The 14,918-nt window shown below is 42.4% G+C and overlaps 2 protein-coding genes across 2 annotated transcripts in view; one reads left to right on the top strand and one right to left on the bottom strand.

Moving 5' to 3' along the window:
• LOC139983280 (uncharacterized) overlaps window positions 1-14,918 on the bottom strand; it is a 254,458-nt gene that overhangs the window by 34,486 nt on the left and 205,054 nt on the right. The window lies entirely within an intron of this gene.
• LOC139983282 (ligand of Numb protein X 2-like) overlaps window positions 1-14,918 on the top strand; it is a 37,808-nt gene that overhangs the window by 8,194 nt on the left and 14,696 nt on the right. The window contains exons 2-4 of the mRNA XM_071996740.1: window positions 3,473-3,976; window positions 12,770-12,960; window positions 14,218-14,315. Coding sequence (XP_071852841.1) covers window positions 3,696-3,976; window positions 12,770-12,960; window positions 14,218-14,315 — 570 coding nt within the window. The 5' untranslated portion in view covers window positions 3,473-3,695. The remainder of the gene's footprint in view (window positions 1-3,472; window positions 3,977-12,769; window positions 12,961-14,217; window positions 14,316-14,918) is intronic.

The following is a 14,918-nucleotide window of genomic DNA, read 5'->3' as shown; positions in this document are numbered from 1 at the left end:
AATGGGACATGAACACCTTTTAAAGTGAACAAGAAGACATGCATCATATTTCTAGAAGGAAAAAGTAGGTGACGTAATTTCTCTTTGTCAGAGTTAAGTAATACGGGGAGGGGGTGGGGGAGTGAAGGAGTGGTGGTGTTACAATTGGTTTGCTTGCTTCCAGGGAGAGTGGCTAACTTGGTGTGTGTCAGCCCCGCGATTATGATTCATAGCACCCTCGTACCGCATTTTCTATTTATATTGGTCATTTTGCCTCGATCCTTTAGGACTCTGTGCTTTGGCTTATTAATATTTAAGTTAATATTATTTTTTTTTTCAACTAAAGAAGCTGAGCTTGACAAAGCTCGAAGGCATGTGACTCCCCTTTTAATCAGCGAAAAATGGTTAAAGGAATAAAAAAGGTTTTTTTTGAAAGCGTCGAAAAAAAAGGATGTCAATATATGTTCCTGCTCTTCAAATATATTTTTGAGTCCTTATTGAAGTACTAAAACTGTATCTTAGAAATAACTGGTATAGCCAAGAACAGAGGCGCCGACCGTCATATCAACAAATAGGCTTGCAGTGAGCAGTATATAAAGCTTTTTGTTTAACAACCCTGTGAGTGTTATGGCGAACAATTGCATGGGCATTATTCACATCAATTCAATGCATGAAGTTTATAATAAACTTGGTGCTTCATATAGACCGCAAAGTTTTTACGTTGTTGGTTAGATCCATAACCGAATATAGAGATAGTTAGCAACAAGTCATACACTCCGTATACAATATATAGATATTCCATATCATAACACAATCATTCATTTTAGAAAACGATTTGATACAGTGAAAACAGCATCTGATTGTCCTTTATAAGACTAGGTACATATCATGCCACTAGCCATTTAATATGCATATGTAATGGGATAGTCGTGGGCACAGATATTGGCTATAAGACTATTTATTGATATTACAGTAGCTTATGTCATGATGTCATTTCTTAGTTTGACCTATTACTTAGCGCGTGTAATGAAATGACAATCGTCAGCGTTAGCAGACTTGTTCAGTGCTTGTGATGGGCTGTATTACACGTTTGAAATAAAACAAACAAAAAACACAACACATAACCATACGGTAACGGCTAAAGTGTTCTATTGCGGAGTTGGTTATACTGCATAGATCTAGTGTTGCGTAGTTAGTTATGCAGTATATCTCGTGTTGCGTAGTCGGTTATACTGTATATCTCGTGTTGTGTAGTTGGTTATACTGTATATCTAGTGTTGCGTATAGTTGGTTATACTGTATAGTGTTGCGTAGTTGGTTATACTGTATATATAGTGTTGCGTAGTTGCTTATACTGTATATCTAGTGTTGTGTAGTTGGTTATATCGTATATCTCGTGTTGTGTAGTTGGTTATGATGTATATCTAGTGTTGTGTATAGTTGCTTATTTATACATTATATCTAGTGTTGTGTAGTTGGTGATACTGTTTATCTAGTGTTGGTTATACTGTATAGCCTATCTATTGTTGTGTAATTGGTTTTACTGTATATCTATTGTTGTGTAGTTGGTTATACTGTATATCCTGTGTTGCGTAGGTGCTTATACTGTATATATAGTGTTTCTATGGACGTTATGTCCATATATAGGTTAGTGTGGCGTATCTCACATGTACAACATATTTTTTTTTTCTTTACCAGTCATGCAATACACATGCGGGTATCTTCGTTGTTAAATCTAAATATTAAACTAAGCGCTTTATCAAATTGTATGTGAAGTATGAATTCATACATGTGGCTGGTATACCGAACAGTCGTTGGACGTAGCCTATAGCAGTATACGGACACTTATATAAAATGTTGCACAACTGTTTTGTGACACTTGATAAGCCCTGTCCATCCAACCAATTATTGGGGTAAGAAAATACACAATTTTAACGATTTATGAAATCGATCTGCAGAATGACGCCGATCATAATGTATTAAATTAATATTTAGTACGTCCTAAAAATATTATTTTTGTGTTACTTTAAACGTGTAATGTTTTACTTTTGAACTATATTGTTACCGTGTTTGAGGTACTTATGTAATAGACTGTTTCCTAGACTAAGTAGTTCAGTCGCTTTGATTGATGAGATTACGATGTTTGAACATGTTGACGGACAAAAAAAAATCAAAATAAAGTTTGTCGGACTATACAGCATAAACTTTGACCGGAAAGTTCCCAGAACTGTATATTTGGCATCGATGAAGGTTCTGCGTGCTTGCGTGGGTTCAGGCAGCTAAATATCACGCGTCAATAATTTCAATGGGATATTGTTCATTAATTAATGAAACCAATACCGCTCACAACGGAACAATAGATATGAAAAACTCATTATCTACAATATCAGATTTTTCACGTGATCTATTATGCAGTTCTAGCAATCAGGCAATTGAGTTTTTTTCTTCCAAGTCAGTGTGCCAAAATATTTCAATTAACAAAGGTATACACCAGAGCCACGGAGTATATGCTGTAATACTGTTGGTAAACTTTTATTCACCTCAAAACTGGTTACAAAGTTTGGGGTTTTCCAGATTGGTAACATTTAAACCAATCCATTAAAATAGAACAGGATGCCGGGGTTTTTTTTTTGGCATACCTCGTTGGGTTTGTTATTTTATACCATCCACTGACTAACAAACCACATGAAGTTTGAATAGTTGGAGTCATTCTAGGGTAAAGTGTCAAATGGAAGGGTTACTGACCAGCCAAGGGGGAAATATAAACAAATTCCCCAATACAGACAAAGAAAAACAGCCACAAACATGATTTTGAAGACCTTTTTTTTCCTCACAATTTCCCTTTCTTTGCTATTGTTCTTATTGCTGTTTATATCAATAAATCGCTCCAGAGGGATTGCATAGTATTAAAAAGCACTAGTCATTAGGGATTGAAATTCGAAACCAAATTTAACGGAGCAACATAATCTCTTCCTTCATCGAACATCAGCTAACATATTAATCCGATGTCGTATCCCCTCCCTAATCCCATCCCTTATCCTCTCCCATGTGGCATTCATTCAATCATTATAATTAGTACTGGGAATGAGAGAAAATAGAATCGCGCCTACCACCACCCCAACCCCGCCCCCTCCCACCCCCACCTCTTCCACCTCCTCCTCCAACACAGAATAATGGAGAGTTTCTTGGGCTGGCGATTCATATTATTTCCATTTATCCTTTCCTTACCAATTTGCGCTTCTTGATTTGACCTTGTTTTGCGTTTTGGTTATGTTCATGTGAGTACAAGCAACAAGTTGCAGACATTATCCAGATTCACTGTACAGTACATGTGTCTGCTACCAAACCTTGTTAGACAGCATAGAACACGACTTTCTTGGGATATCATAGTGCACAAGCGTGTGGAGACAGGTGAAGTTAAATGAATGCAGACCAAAAATACGCCCTGCTTATCTATACTATAACTTCTTTTCTTTTCCATTTAATTCCTCAGAATTCGTGAAGTCAGCCAACATTTCTAAGGACTACCACACTGAGTGAAAGTTGGTATTGTGTTGACAGTAAGCTTAACAAAATGCTTTCCCCGCTTAATTGTTTGAATATTCATGAACTCTCACAATGAACCTCGTTAGATTGCCGTTGGTTAATTTAAGCGAGGGACCTGTCTGATCTGAGAGAGAAACACTGTGTGAATTAGTGGCAGAAACTTCCCAGAAATGGCGAGTGCCATGCAGTACGTAGAAAGCGCATGCGAGAAATGCGGCAGGGAACATTCCAACACGGAGAACCATGAATATAAATATAAGGATAATGTTGATGACGACATGAACTGCCACATTTGTTTGGCGCCAATTTTAGATCCCTTGGATACGAAGTGTGGACACACATTCTGTGACCTGTGTATCACGCAGACGGTAAAGGCCATTAAAATGTGTCCGCTCGACAGAAAACCCACGAGGATTGAAGAACTAAGAGAATCCAATTATGCCTTTAAAAGGTGAGTTATATTTGTATTTCCCCCCAAAAAATAATAATAACTCTTAACATTGCAGAGAAAATGTGATACCTTTTGATAAACATACCGAGATATTTATTGTATTAAATATAGCCGTTCGATATTTCGTACAAACGTAATGGAATCATATATAGGTATTGTAAAATAATTATATTTCGTAATTAATTTCAAGAAATGAACAAATAAACTCTGACAATGATAGCATAAGATCGCCATTGTCTTAAAAGATAACAGTTTACTTAATTTGTTATAATGGTACTGGTGTTATATAGGTATTTAAAAAAAAAAATTTAATTCATTAAAATACCGTATTTCATTAATTAATGGTATGGAAAAACTACACATAATTTGTTGGGCATTTTGGCATTTATCAGTTAAATGAATATGGTAAGAGGCTGCCTTTAGGTTGCAAGACAGAATTACAATTCTCACCGCTTTATGCAAATGTAAACGTGACAAGAAATATGCTAAATATAATTCTTTTCCGCACCTTTTGTATCTACTTATACCGTACAAAAGGCATTGTATATACTGATCCGCACAGGAAACCAAACGCAATCTATTTTTTTGTGTTTTGTTGTGGTCAAGTCCTTTCATTTAACCAGTATCAATACCATCCAGGGACTCTTGATGAACTCGGTGGGAAGAATAAATCAACGTTAAGTTTTGTTGACTAACTTGAGGTTTGCACTTGCTGCAACGGTTGATTCAGTGATCGGGAAAATCCCTTTTGTAGCAATAATAGATTTGACTATTATTAGTTATTCCCATCAACATCCCTATTAATATGTCATTGCGCAATTTTGCTTGGCGTTGTGAAATATAACAGCCACAGTAACAGTAGAAATATATGTGAATGAAACACACATGATATACCAAGATATTCACATGCTTGTCACATGCTCAGTGTCAAGATTTCACATGTTTGTCACATGCTAAGTGTCTACAATGCTCCTTTAAGATTAAAATGGTGATGACGTCATCTGCACAGTGCAAAACTAAATATTAATTTTAATCCATAATATAATTATTTCTTGTAACTGAATCCTGTTCTTTAACCGTATACAGACAACATATAGCATCCTATTATGATATCCTATGCCATTTGACCTTGGCAGTTAGGCACTGTATTGTTAAGGTGTTAATTGGGGCCAAATAACTATTTTGGTCAGTTCACAAATAAAATGGGTTATTGATATTGTTGTGACTTTAAACGGTTTACAAATCACTGTTAATTGTAATCCTATACAGTCATCCTAATATATTGTGTTACCGGTATGTGTGCCATCATGTGAACTGACTATTGGTCAGTATGAGTTAGACTACGAAGTTCAGCCACTTTGCTTGATAAACCGCTGATGTTTATAGGATCACCTGACAAATAAAATGGTTTATTGATATCGTTTTGGCTATAAACGGTTAACATATCACTGTAAATTCTGTACCTACAGTCATTCTTATCTGCTGTGTTAATTAACGGTATGTGTGCCATCATGTGAACTGACATACTGTAATAGTCAGTATGAATTAGACTACCAAGTTCAGCCACTTTATTTGATAAACCACTGATGTTTAAAGGATAACCTGACAAATAAAATGGGCTATTAATATCGTTATGGCCCGGTTTATATATCGCTATAAACTCTGTACCTATACAGTCATGCTTTAAGAGCAGGTAAACAAACAAATGTTAGGGTGAAGGAGGGACAGGGTGGGGGGGGGGAGCCCCACATGGTTCCAGGTTGCGGAACAATCGGCTGTAACAATTTCAGATATTTCGTGTTTACTGGAAGCGATAGTGAAGTACAACAAGAGACACAAAATTGGAATTATCTGAAACTTGCTACATGAGGGGGAGAGCGTGGAGGTGGGTGGGCGGGGGTAGGCGGGCGGGTGGGGGTATTAATCTAATACCCCTCCTCTAGTACAACCCTGCCACATAAATATATCCCTACTGTGCTCACATGGCTTTAAAGTTTATTCTGTTTAATTCACACAAAATTATCGCTGACAACACTGGCTGTAGTCTGGTATATATTTACTTCGTTCCTCGCTTACCTGTCTCCCCACAACCTATGCACCCCATTCTACCGCGCCTAGAATGTCCTGGTAATCTTTTAACACTGTGCACCCTCTGTGACCCGGCTTCACGGGTCACCAACCTTCCTTCTCATTCTACCAACCAAAGCGTCTACTTCGTATTTTTTCGAGCGGATTTTTTCCACCGAATTTCGTCCACTTTTGGTTCCTAGGATCGGAAATATTTTCCCATCCACTGTTCTTGGAAGTATTTCAAGTCTTTGCAGCCCGATAAGTATCCTTTTCTTTTTTTAGAGAGGTTTTTAGGGCTGTTTTTCGGGAGCGGCGTTCGCTCCGCTTTTTTTCTGTGCAGAACTCTAGTACTGGTAGCAGTTCCGCGAATTGTTTACCGTAGTTACGCTAGTTCCCGCCTTTTTTGGCTACACACGCTATTGCGTTAGTTCTTTCCCTCACCCGTTGTTTAGTTGTTTACTACTCTACTTCTCTTGTATTATCGTTGCTTTATACGGTATATATATATATTACTTGTCCCTTCCTTGTTCCCAGGCTCGTTCCTGGTTTTTTCCCCACCTTTTTGTGGGCTGGCCTTATGCCTATTCTGTTACCTTGTAAGCCGCGGGCCTCTAGCCGAGGCACGGTGTTAAGGTAGTATCGCATTGCCCTTATACCATGTGTGTATATTTTCTTATCCGTTACCACATGTGTATATTATTTTATACTACATGGGTATATCACTTTTATATTTACTTTTATTTGTATATGTTTACATTATACCTATCTCTTCCTTGTTAGCTGGTTTCCCCCCCAGAGAAGGGGGGCTTCTCCTATCATATTGTTAAGAAGTTGTTCCCTTAACTAGGGGTCTTTCAGTCATGTCTAGGAATCAGCTGAAATGCATTGATTGCTCCTTGTTCCGGCCAGTGATGGCCGGGATGAACTTGCCCTTGTCCCTAGCGCCGTACTTTTTCCAGGAGGGCCCCGTGTCTGGTGTGTTCCCAGTTCACCCCCATTCCTTGGCTAAATATCAATACCTGGCTAGCAGGACTCAGAATGTAGCTACAGGACATGCTAGACTTGCTCCCCAACCCCAGCGGCTCCCTAGTAGTGGGAGACCTAGTACAGATAGGAGAGGAAGAGGTAGGAGAGGTGGTGGAAAGGGGGCCGAGGAAGAGAGTGTGGAAAGAGAAGGGCCAGGCTCCGGCCAAGAGAAAAATTTGCCTTCCATGCCTTCGTTACTTGTTCGCTTTTAGGTGTTGGGTTTCACCTTTGTAGCGTACCTTGTAACCACGAGCCCCCTTTTCGCATTAGCGCGAATGGGCGGTTCTCGCCTTGTTTACATGTTCTTATCCGTACATGTTTTTATCTGTTATTTTTCTTATAAGATGTTTGCTCGTTTCATGTACTTCGTTACTTGGTCGCCTTTCTAAGTGTTGGTTTTCACTCTTGTAGCGTACAGTACTGTTTTCGCTTAACAAACGTTGAAAACGAATAAGTTCGTTGACAAAATTTAGACCACTGCGGGCACGGTTGTCAACGAAGTTTCTACGAATTTTCCACGAAAGTTATCGTGATCAAAGACCGCAAAGGCAATTCTAGTCTCCCCACCCCGCTCCTTCCACTCACTTGGTTAGTTTACGTTCTTGCGATAGACTACCTTTCCTAGCCTTCCTAACGTGAGTTTTTCAATCATGTACTCGGAGCCACTTGAATTATGTCAATTGTTTTTATGTTCCGCCCGGAGGGGGGGTTTGGCCAGGATCCTTGCCCCAGAGGCAGGACCTGTAGCCCAGAGACCCTTGTTGGTCTAAATCTTGTTTACGCCAGCTCCTTGGCAAGAATTATGCACTTGGCTGGCTAGCAAGCGTTCGAAGCTCCGGGACAAACTGGACACCTTCCCGTACCCCCAACGGTTCTCCGAGAGGGGAGGGAATTGTAGGAGAGACTGGAGGTGAGGAAGAAGCCAAAGAGTTGTTTTGAGATAGAATGGGGAGTGGCCAAGAACACATAGAGTGGCCCAATGGCTTGGCGCACTGTACTAGCTGACGTACGAGACTCCCCTTCCGGAGGAGAGAGATAGAGAGAGAGAAGAAAGAGTTTTTGCCCCCCAAGGTCCCGGCGACGTCCGGATTGTATGACCAAGGGGGCAGGCAAGGGCAAGGCCTAGGCCAATGTAAAGCCCATTAGAAATTCCGACCAGAACCCAAGGTCCCGGCGACGTCCGGATTGTATGACCAAGGGGGAAGGCAAGGCTAAAGGCCAATGTAAAGCCCATTAGAAATTCCGACCGGAACGGACAGAATGTCCGGGTCGAGGAGAGTGGTACTCGGCGTGGTACGCACAGAGATGGGCTCCAGGAGCCCGGGTCCGGCGAGACCCCAGAGGGAGTGAAGAACCGAGGTTCCACTCCGGATCCGAGACCGGCCTCGAAGCCGGGAACCGGAGCTACAATCGACTGCCGGGCCCCTAGAGATGGGCTTCGGAGGGCCCGGGCCCGACGAGACTCCATAGGGAGCCCGAAACCAAAGTCCCACTACGGACCCAGAACCGGTCCCGGAGCCGGGAACCGATGAGATCGACGACTGCTGGGCCCCCAGAACGGGGAAGCAGGGGCAGAAACCCGGTCCGCAGACCTCCTAGCTGGAGCCGCGGCCGATCCCGAGGCCGGGGGCCGACGAGAGTTACAACTGCTGGGCCCCCAGAGCGCCCAATCCGAAAAGAGAGCCGACCCCGAGCGAGGTTCCCACGGCGAAGGGAGATATACATATCCCCAGCCTCAGAGAGGGAAGGACAAATAGGGCACCGAACACCCGGCCGCGACACCACGATCAATCCCAGACCAAAGAATGCAACCTGATTTGTCCCCCGGTGAGGAACTTCTGGTTTGCAGAACGTCGGTCAACCTGTCCGGCCTAGACGACGAGGTCGATCACTAGATTTCGGGGTTACAGAGGACGGTCACTCCCGCTTCCCAGAGAAGGAAAAGCCCTCTACATCGGGGGGATCGTTGCCCCCCGAAACTAGCAGCTTGGGCTGCGACGACAGGTTCGAATCAATTGCGGAAAAACACCGCAACCGCTACACCTTTAATCGCTACACATCCCAAATGTGTTTAACAAGTACAGTACCAGCAGAAACCAGGACATGACATAGTTTTCCTGGGCATTCATGGGTCAGATCCTCCTCGCTAATTATACTCCTCTCTAATTATAATTCATCGCCATATATCTAGGTTTAAAACCTCACTTGCGTTCTAAAACACTTGTGGAACCCATTTTCAGAACATGTTAAAATGCGCAAGCCGAATATGCTAAAATGCGCAAGACTGAATGGTTTCAAACGGTTCTCGTAACGTACTCTCTCTGCTTTAATATCTTGGCAAACTGCCAAAAAGAGGACTATCTCAAACATTGGCAAAGTGCCAGGAAAACGAAAACTTCTTAAGCCTTGGCAAACTGCCAGCAATGTGTATAACGCGGTACATTTGTTAAGAGAGGAGGCGGGGCCAGGCAGTCACCTGGCTTGCCACGTGTGAGCTCAACGCTTGCTGCAACGAGCTGTCGACTATGTGAGCGATCCTATGGAATAAGCCTCTCTATTTCTCTGGTAAATTACCAAGACATACGCGTTAGTAAGTTGAATAAGGGGTAGGATAGAACCCCATCAACGCTACAAGGGCTATCACGCTCCGAACATACGGGATACGCTCCATGAATAATGTTCGATGTTCCAAAACTTTAAGCAGAGTTCCACTTCGTAGCACCTGATAGGCTGGCCGTGACCATGCGCTAGCTGGTTTCAATAGGAAGTTGGAAACTTTCACTGTACTACGATAGTGATACAATTCTCATCTCGACATGAAGAGACTTGAGAAGTAACAGGTACGTTAGCATAACATTTAATACGTTTTATAACATCAAATGTGGTGTTGTTGAAACGTCGACATAACGTTCTATGAGATTTTAATGTTATATTAATGTCATATTCATGTCCTTCCGAAATTTGTGTGGATTTACTAGCCTGAAAACGTTTCGGTGACATATTTTTCTACACCGCAAATAACGTTATCATAACAAAAGACGAAGCGTTTAATAACGCGTTTGTGCGTGATGAGTAACTCCCCGGGCTCGGTTAAAGCAGCCAGGGATGTATGAGGTGGAATTTCTACAAACCCACCCTCTCACCAACTTCACGGTCCCTGTTGGGAGTTTGTTCCTGATGAGTAGACCTATAGCCCAGTTACTGTAGCTCAGTGGTTAAGGCCGGTGCCTTTCAATCATAAGGTCCCGAGTTGGAGTCACTCCAAGATTAATGTATGTCGTCCAGTCACAGAGTTGTTGACAATTCATTATCATGGACATTAAATACGAATGTAAGAGACTGAATTCGGTCAACTTGCGGCCTTGATAGGTCAATGAGGTTTCTTCACAAGTTCCTGCTTGCAGGATGATCTAAAATACATATAATACATTATACTAAAATACATAAATACATATATAGTCTTAGGAGTCACATACAGTATAACAGTTGTAGCATTGACCAAGATTCTGATGAAGCAAACTATCCATTCAGTACTCATTTTTCGAGAGCACTGTGGTCAAATGGTGAAGGCAGTGGACTGGTGATCTAAGACTTGCAGTTTTGAGTCCTGGCCAGATCATCCCGTCGTGTCTTTGGCAAGGCATTTTATCTCCATTGCGTCTTTCCATTCAGGTGTACAAAGGGGGACCTGTAAGATAAACTGTCAGTCGGGGGCTTTTTGGCTACCGCAATGAGGAGGGATCTGTCTCTATGTTTGACAGGTTATCGCTGATCAGGGTTATTTTGTTAGGCGGGGAATGGTGCCAGAACAGACAGGCACTGCCAGCCGAGACCTCTCTGGCACAAGTGGTAGACTTCCTCACTCCCTCTTCGAGGAGGGAAAGCAAGTGTCAACCATCAAGAACTACAGGTTGGCAATTACCCCGATCCACCGCGGTTTTCCAGATGGGTCCACCCCGGGCAACAACGGGGACATCACCCAGCCCATCAGGGGGATGGCAAACAGGCGTCCTCGGACCAGACGGCTCGCCCCCTCGTGGAGTCCATCAGCAGCACTGCAGGCACTCACTAAATCACCATACGAACCACTGGCTTCAGCCTCGCTGGCAGCCCTCAGTAAGAAAACCCTTTTCCTGATCACCTCACGTCAGCAAGAAGAAGGAGCTGTCTCCACGCTCTGCCTACAAAGCAGAACCATATTAGGTTTGAGAACCACGGGAGAATGGTCCCCGATCCGTCCTTCATACCCAAGAACCAGGTCCTTTCCTTCCTGCCGGGGGACATCTTTATCCCTGAAATAAAGACGCTTTCCTCAGTCGCAGAGGACAAACTGTGGGGCCCAGTCAGGGCTCTCAAATGGTACTTAAACAAGACTCAACCCCTGAGAGGAACAACCATGTCCTTGTTCATACTACCCAGAGCATCTTTTCAACGGTGTCTAAGGACACCCTCTCTCGGTGGCTGACGGAGATTATTCGCCCCTTTGCAGTTGGCACAACTTTAACGAGAGCCCATGACATTAGAGGAAAGGCGGCCTCGACAGCTCTTTTTGCAGGAGTCCCAATAGAGGTCATCCTTAAGGCAGCAGCTTGGCGAACACCAACGACGTTCGTCGCCTGTTACCTTTCAGACTCATTACAGGCTGAGGCGGCATTTCATAGCGTGGTGATGCGAGATCCGGCGGGTACTAGGTCCCACCCCTCGGGCCTCCCACCATCGGGCAGTGCCACTCGGTGCATAGGTTGTGGGGAGACAGGTAAGCGAGGAACGAAGTAAATACTCCAAAACTTACTGGTTTGGATATTTACGAGTGACGAGCTTACCTGTCTCCATTCCCGCCTCCCTCCCCCGAGGGGGGTGGAACACAGCCGGACGGAGGAGCGGTCGCATTGACTTAACAAAACACCTTCTAGCACAGGCCAAGAGACCTGAGGAAAGGAGGTTCCACTACCGTACGAGGCCCCGTACCATCACCTATCTTTACCAGCGAGTCTGTTGCAAAGATAGTTTTATCTTGACCGGTAGTAACCGGTAGTAACTTGTAGTAATCGGTAGTAACTTGTAGTTTCTCGTAGTAACGTAGGGCCACTATGAGTGACTTAGGGAAGAGTGTCTTAGAGTGTTATATATATGGAGAAGCGTTATATATATATTTCCTTTATAATGTTGATACTCTTTTTCCTTTGTCTTTCTCCATTAAACACTACGGTGTTCAGGGCCTTGGGCCTAACTTGTAGAGTACCTTCTGCTACCTTTTTTAGAGCTAAGGGGTACAGGCGTGGACGGGGTCGTAGAGGGTAGCCCCCCTCCCCACAGGAAGGGGAGTACTACCCCTCCCGTTGGAAGCGTCAGAAATTCGATGTTAGGCTAGGAGTCGAGGGGGTAGCCCTCCCACTTGTCGGGAAGGACTACTACTCGACTCCAAGGCAGAGACCACTTTGGAGGGGCTTTGGTCTCATGAGAAGGAAGGTTGGTGACCCGTGAAGCCGGGTCACAGAGGGTGCACAGTGTTAAAAGATTACCAGGACATTCTAGGCGCGGTAGAATGGGGTGCATAGGTTGTGGGGAGACAGGTAAGCTCGTCACTCGTAAATATCCAAACCAGTAAGTTTTGGAGTATCTATTAGTGTGAACCGTACACTTGACTACATTGTAATGTTTTTGTTTTTTTCCATTAACCCCGTCTTAATTATTTAGGCTTTTGGATAAACTTAAAGTAGAATGTCCAAACTGTTCGGCTGGGATGGAACGAGGCCAACTGGAAGGTCATCTCCATGGTCGCTGCCGGTCAAAACGAGTCCGATGTACCTATGCCGGTTGTCAATGGAACGGACCGGAAAGGGAACATGCTGACCACGTGGAAACTTGTGAATTCGGCTTCAAGAATGGTATTTATATCGAAGAGCCTTCTATTGTATACATCAGATCCAATAACTAAAGTATTCCATTTTAAGATTGGTATTTGCAAAAGCACCGAATGAATGAATGCGACGCCGTACTGTATGTTGAAGAATGCAATTCGTTAGTAATGAAAATTCATGATGTGGTTTTGTATTGAGAATCATGAAGTTCGTGTGGTATGTTATAGCAGGATTTTTTGGTGCCCCCTTCCCCATCCCCTTCCATCCCCACCCCCCGAAATATATATATATACTTTTACTGACGAGGAAAAGATTCCATCATAATATAGGCTACTGTACTATTGAATACCCCCAATATATTGTCTAGCACGCGTGATATGGTTGAATGATTATAACCTATTTTGATTGGCTAACTCAAGGAACTCAACTTCTCAAGGAAGTTGGATCACAGCAGGGGGTCTGTGACGTCATTAGAACAGGTGTTCTTTTATCAACGCCCTGCGTAGGCTAATATTAAGTTTCTTTTTGATTTATACTTGAAATACTTGATATATTGGAAGTGTTTGCTGAACTGCCAATGTTCTCCGAAGTTAAAATTTCAGCAAAATGCAACTCTACTGTGATATATTTTTTTTACTTCACATCCAATCTATCTAGATAACTGAATGCAATATTATAGAGTAAAACAAATATATATTTCACCTCAATTGCCGTGTTGTCATCATTTACTCTACTGTTGCCAGATGCCACAACACATCAGCAAATTGGAAAAAAGAAATCACAATATAAATAGGATGAGGGTGTTATGTCACTACAAGATGCTTTTAATTGTGATAATTTTATAAACAATGTTTGAATATGCATCTTCAGTAAATCCTAAACCACCAATACCCAGTATCTGAATTGTGTACGACAATTTAATTACTATTTAATTACTAAATTCAAACTGGAATATTTTTGCCATGAAAAAAGGCATTTCCCACATATAAATACAATTTAAAAAAGAAAGATGAAAAAAAACACACACACACAACAAAATGAACACTTTAATAAACAAAATATCAATAACTTAACTAAAGAAAAATAATACTTTTAATAGTTTTAATATTTTGAAAATTTTGAAAAAGATAAATCATATCTTTTTTCATGAGCATGTAATGGGACACTTTTGACTTATGATAAGAGACAAACTTCAAGTTTCAATGGTTGGAGTTGCCCTGTGCCCATATTAATGGTTCTCTTGTTTTACTTTATCATAGTTTGATTTTATTCATTACCTTACAGCTTCCATTAAAAATGGCGCTAAGACAACAATCGAGTTTGAAATTGAAGAAGATGAACTCATTGGAATTTCTGTCGTAGGCGGAAATGAAACTCCATTGGTGAGCTTGATAGTTAACATTAGACTTGTTAGAGTACAGTACAATCATATGGTAGGATGGCAAACACTAATTTATAGAATATCACTTACACAGGTGATTTATAAACAATAACGTGGGTTTGGGGGAAGTAATGGGTGTCGTAGGGCCTCGGAGGTGTTATTCATGGTACTGAAGTATAACATGCATTATTCAAACCAATTCTCTTATCGTTCGATCCGACCATCATCCTAGACCCCCCCCCCCCCTCCGTAGCTACGTCATTGTGGTATATGTCTGTCAATTGCGCATTTCGAATGCAGACAAACAGATTAAACAGGCGATTGGTCAGTTAAACACAGTAGTGACACTGATGACGTCATTTTATATCTGTGCTACAGAGTTGCTCGGAGAAGTCACGAGGCTAGATCTTCATATATTCATTGTGGGTTGTAGACATGTCCTATCCATATGAATCATGGGCGTAGGAACCGGGGGGGTTGGGGCGCCTACCCCCCCCCCCCAGTGAAAATATGGGGGCGGAAGTATCATTCGCCCACCCCTCCCCGCTTCGCAAGTCAGAAAACCCCCTTTTCCATTTCTCAATAAATGATAACAACATTCGAC

Source organism: Apostichopus japonicus, chromosome 16, assembly GCF_037975245.1.
Source record: "Apostichopus japonicus isolate 1M-3 chromosome 16, ASM3797524v1, whole genome shotgun sequence".
Lineage (NCBI taxonomy): Eukaryota > Metazoa > Echinodermata > Holothuroidea > Aspidochirotida > Stichopodidae > Apostichopus > Apostichopus japonicus.
The sequence above is the reverse complement of the archived record's forward strand: the minus strand, read 5'-3'. Positions and strand labels throughout refer to the sequence as shown.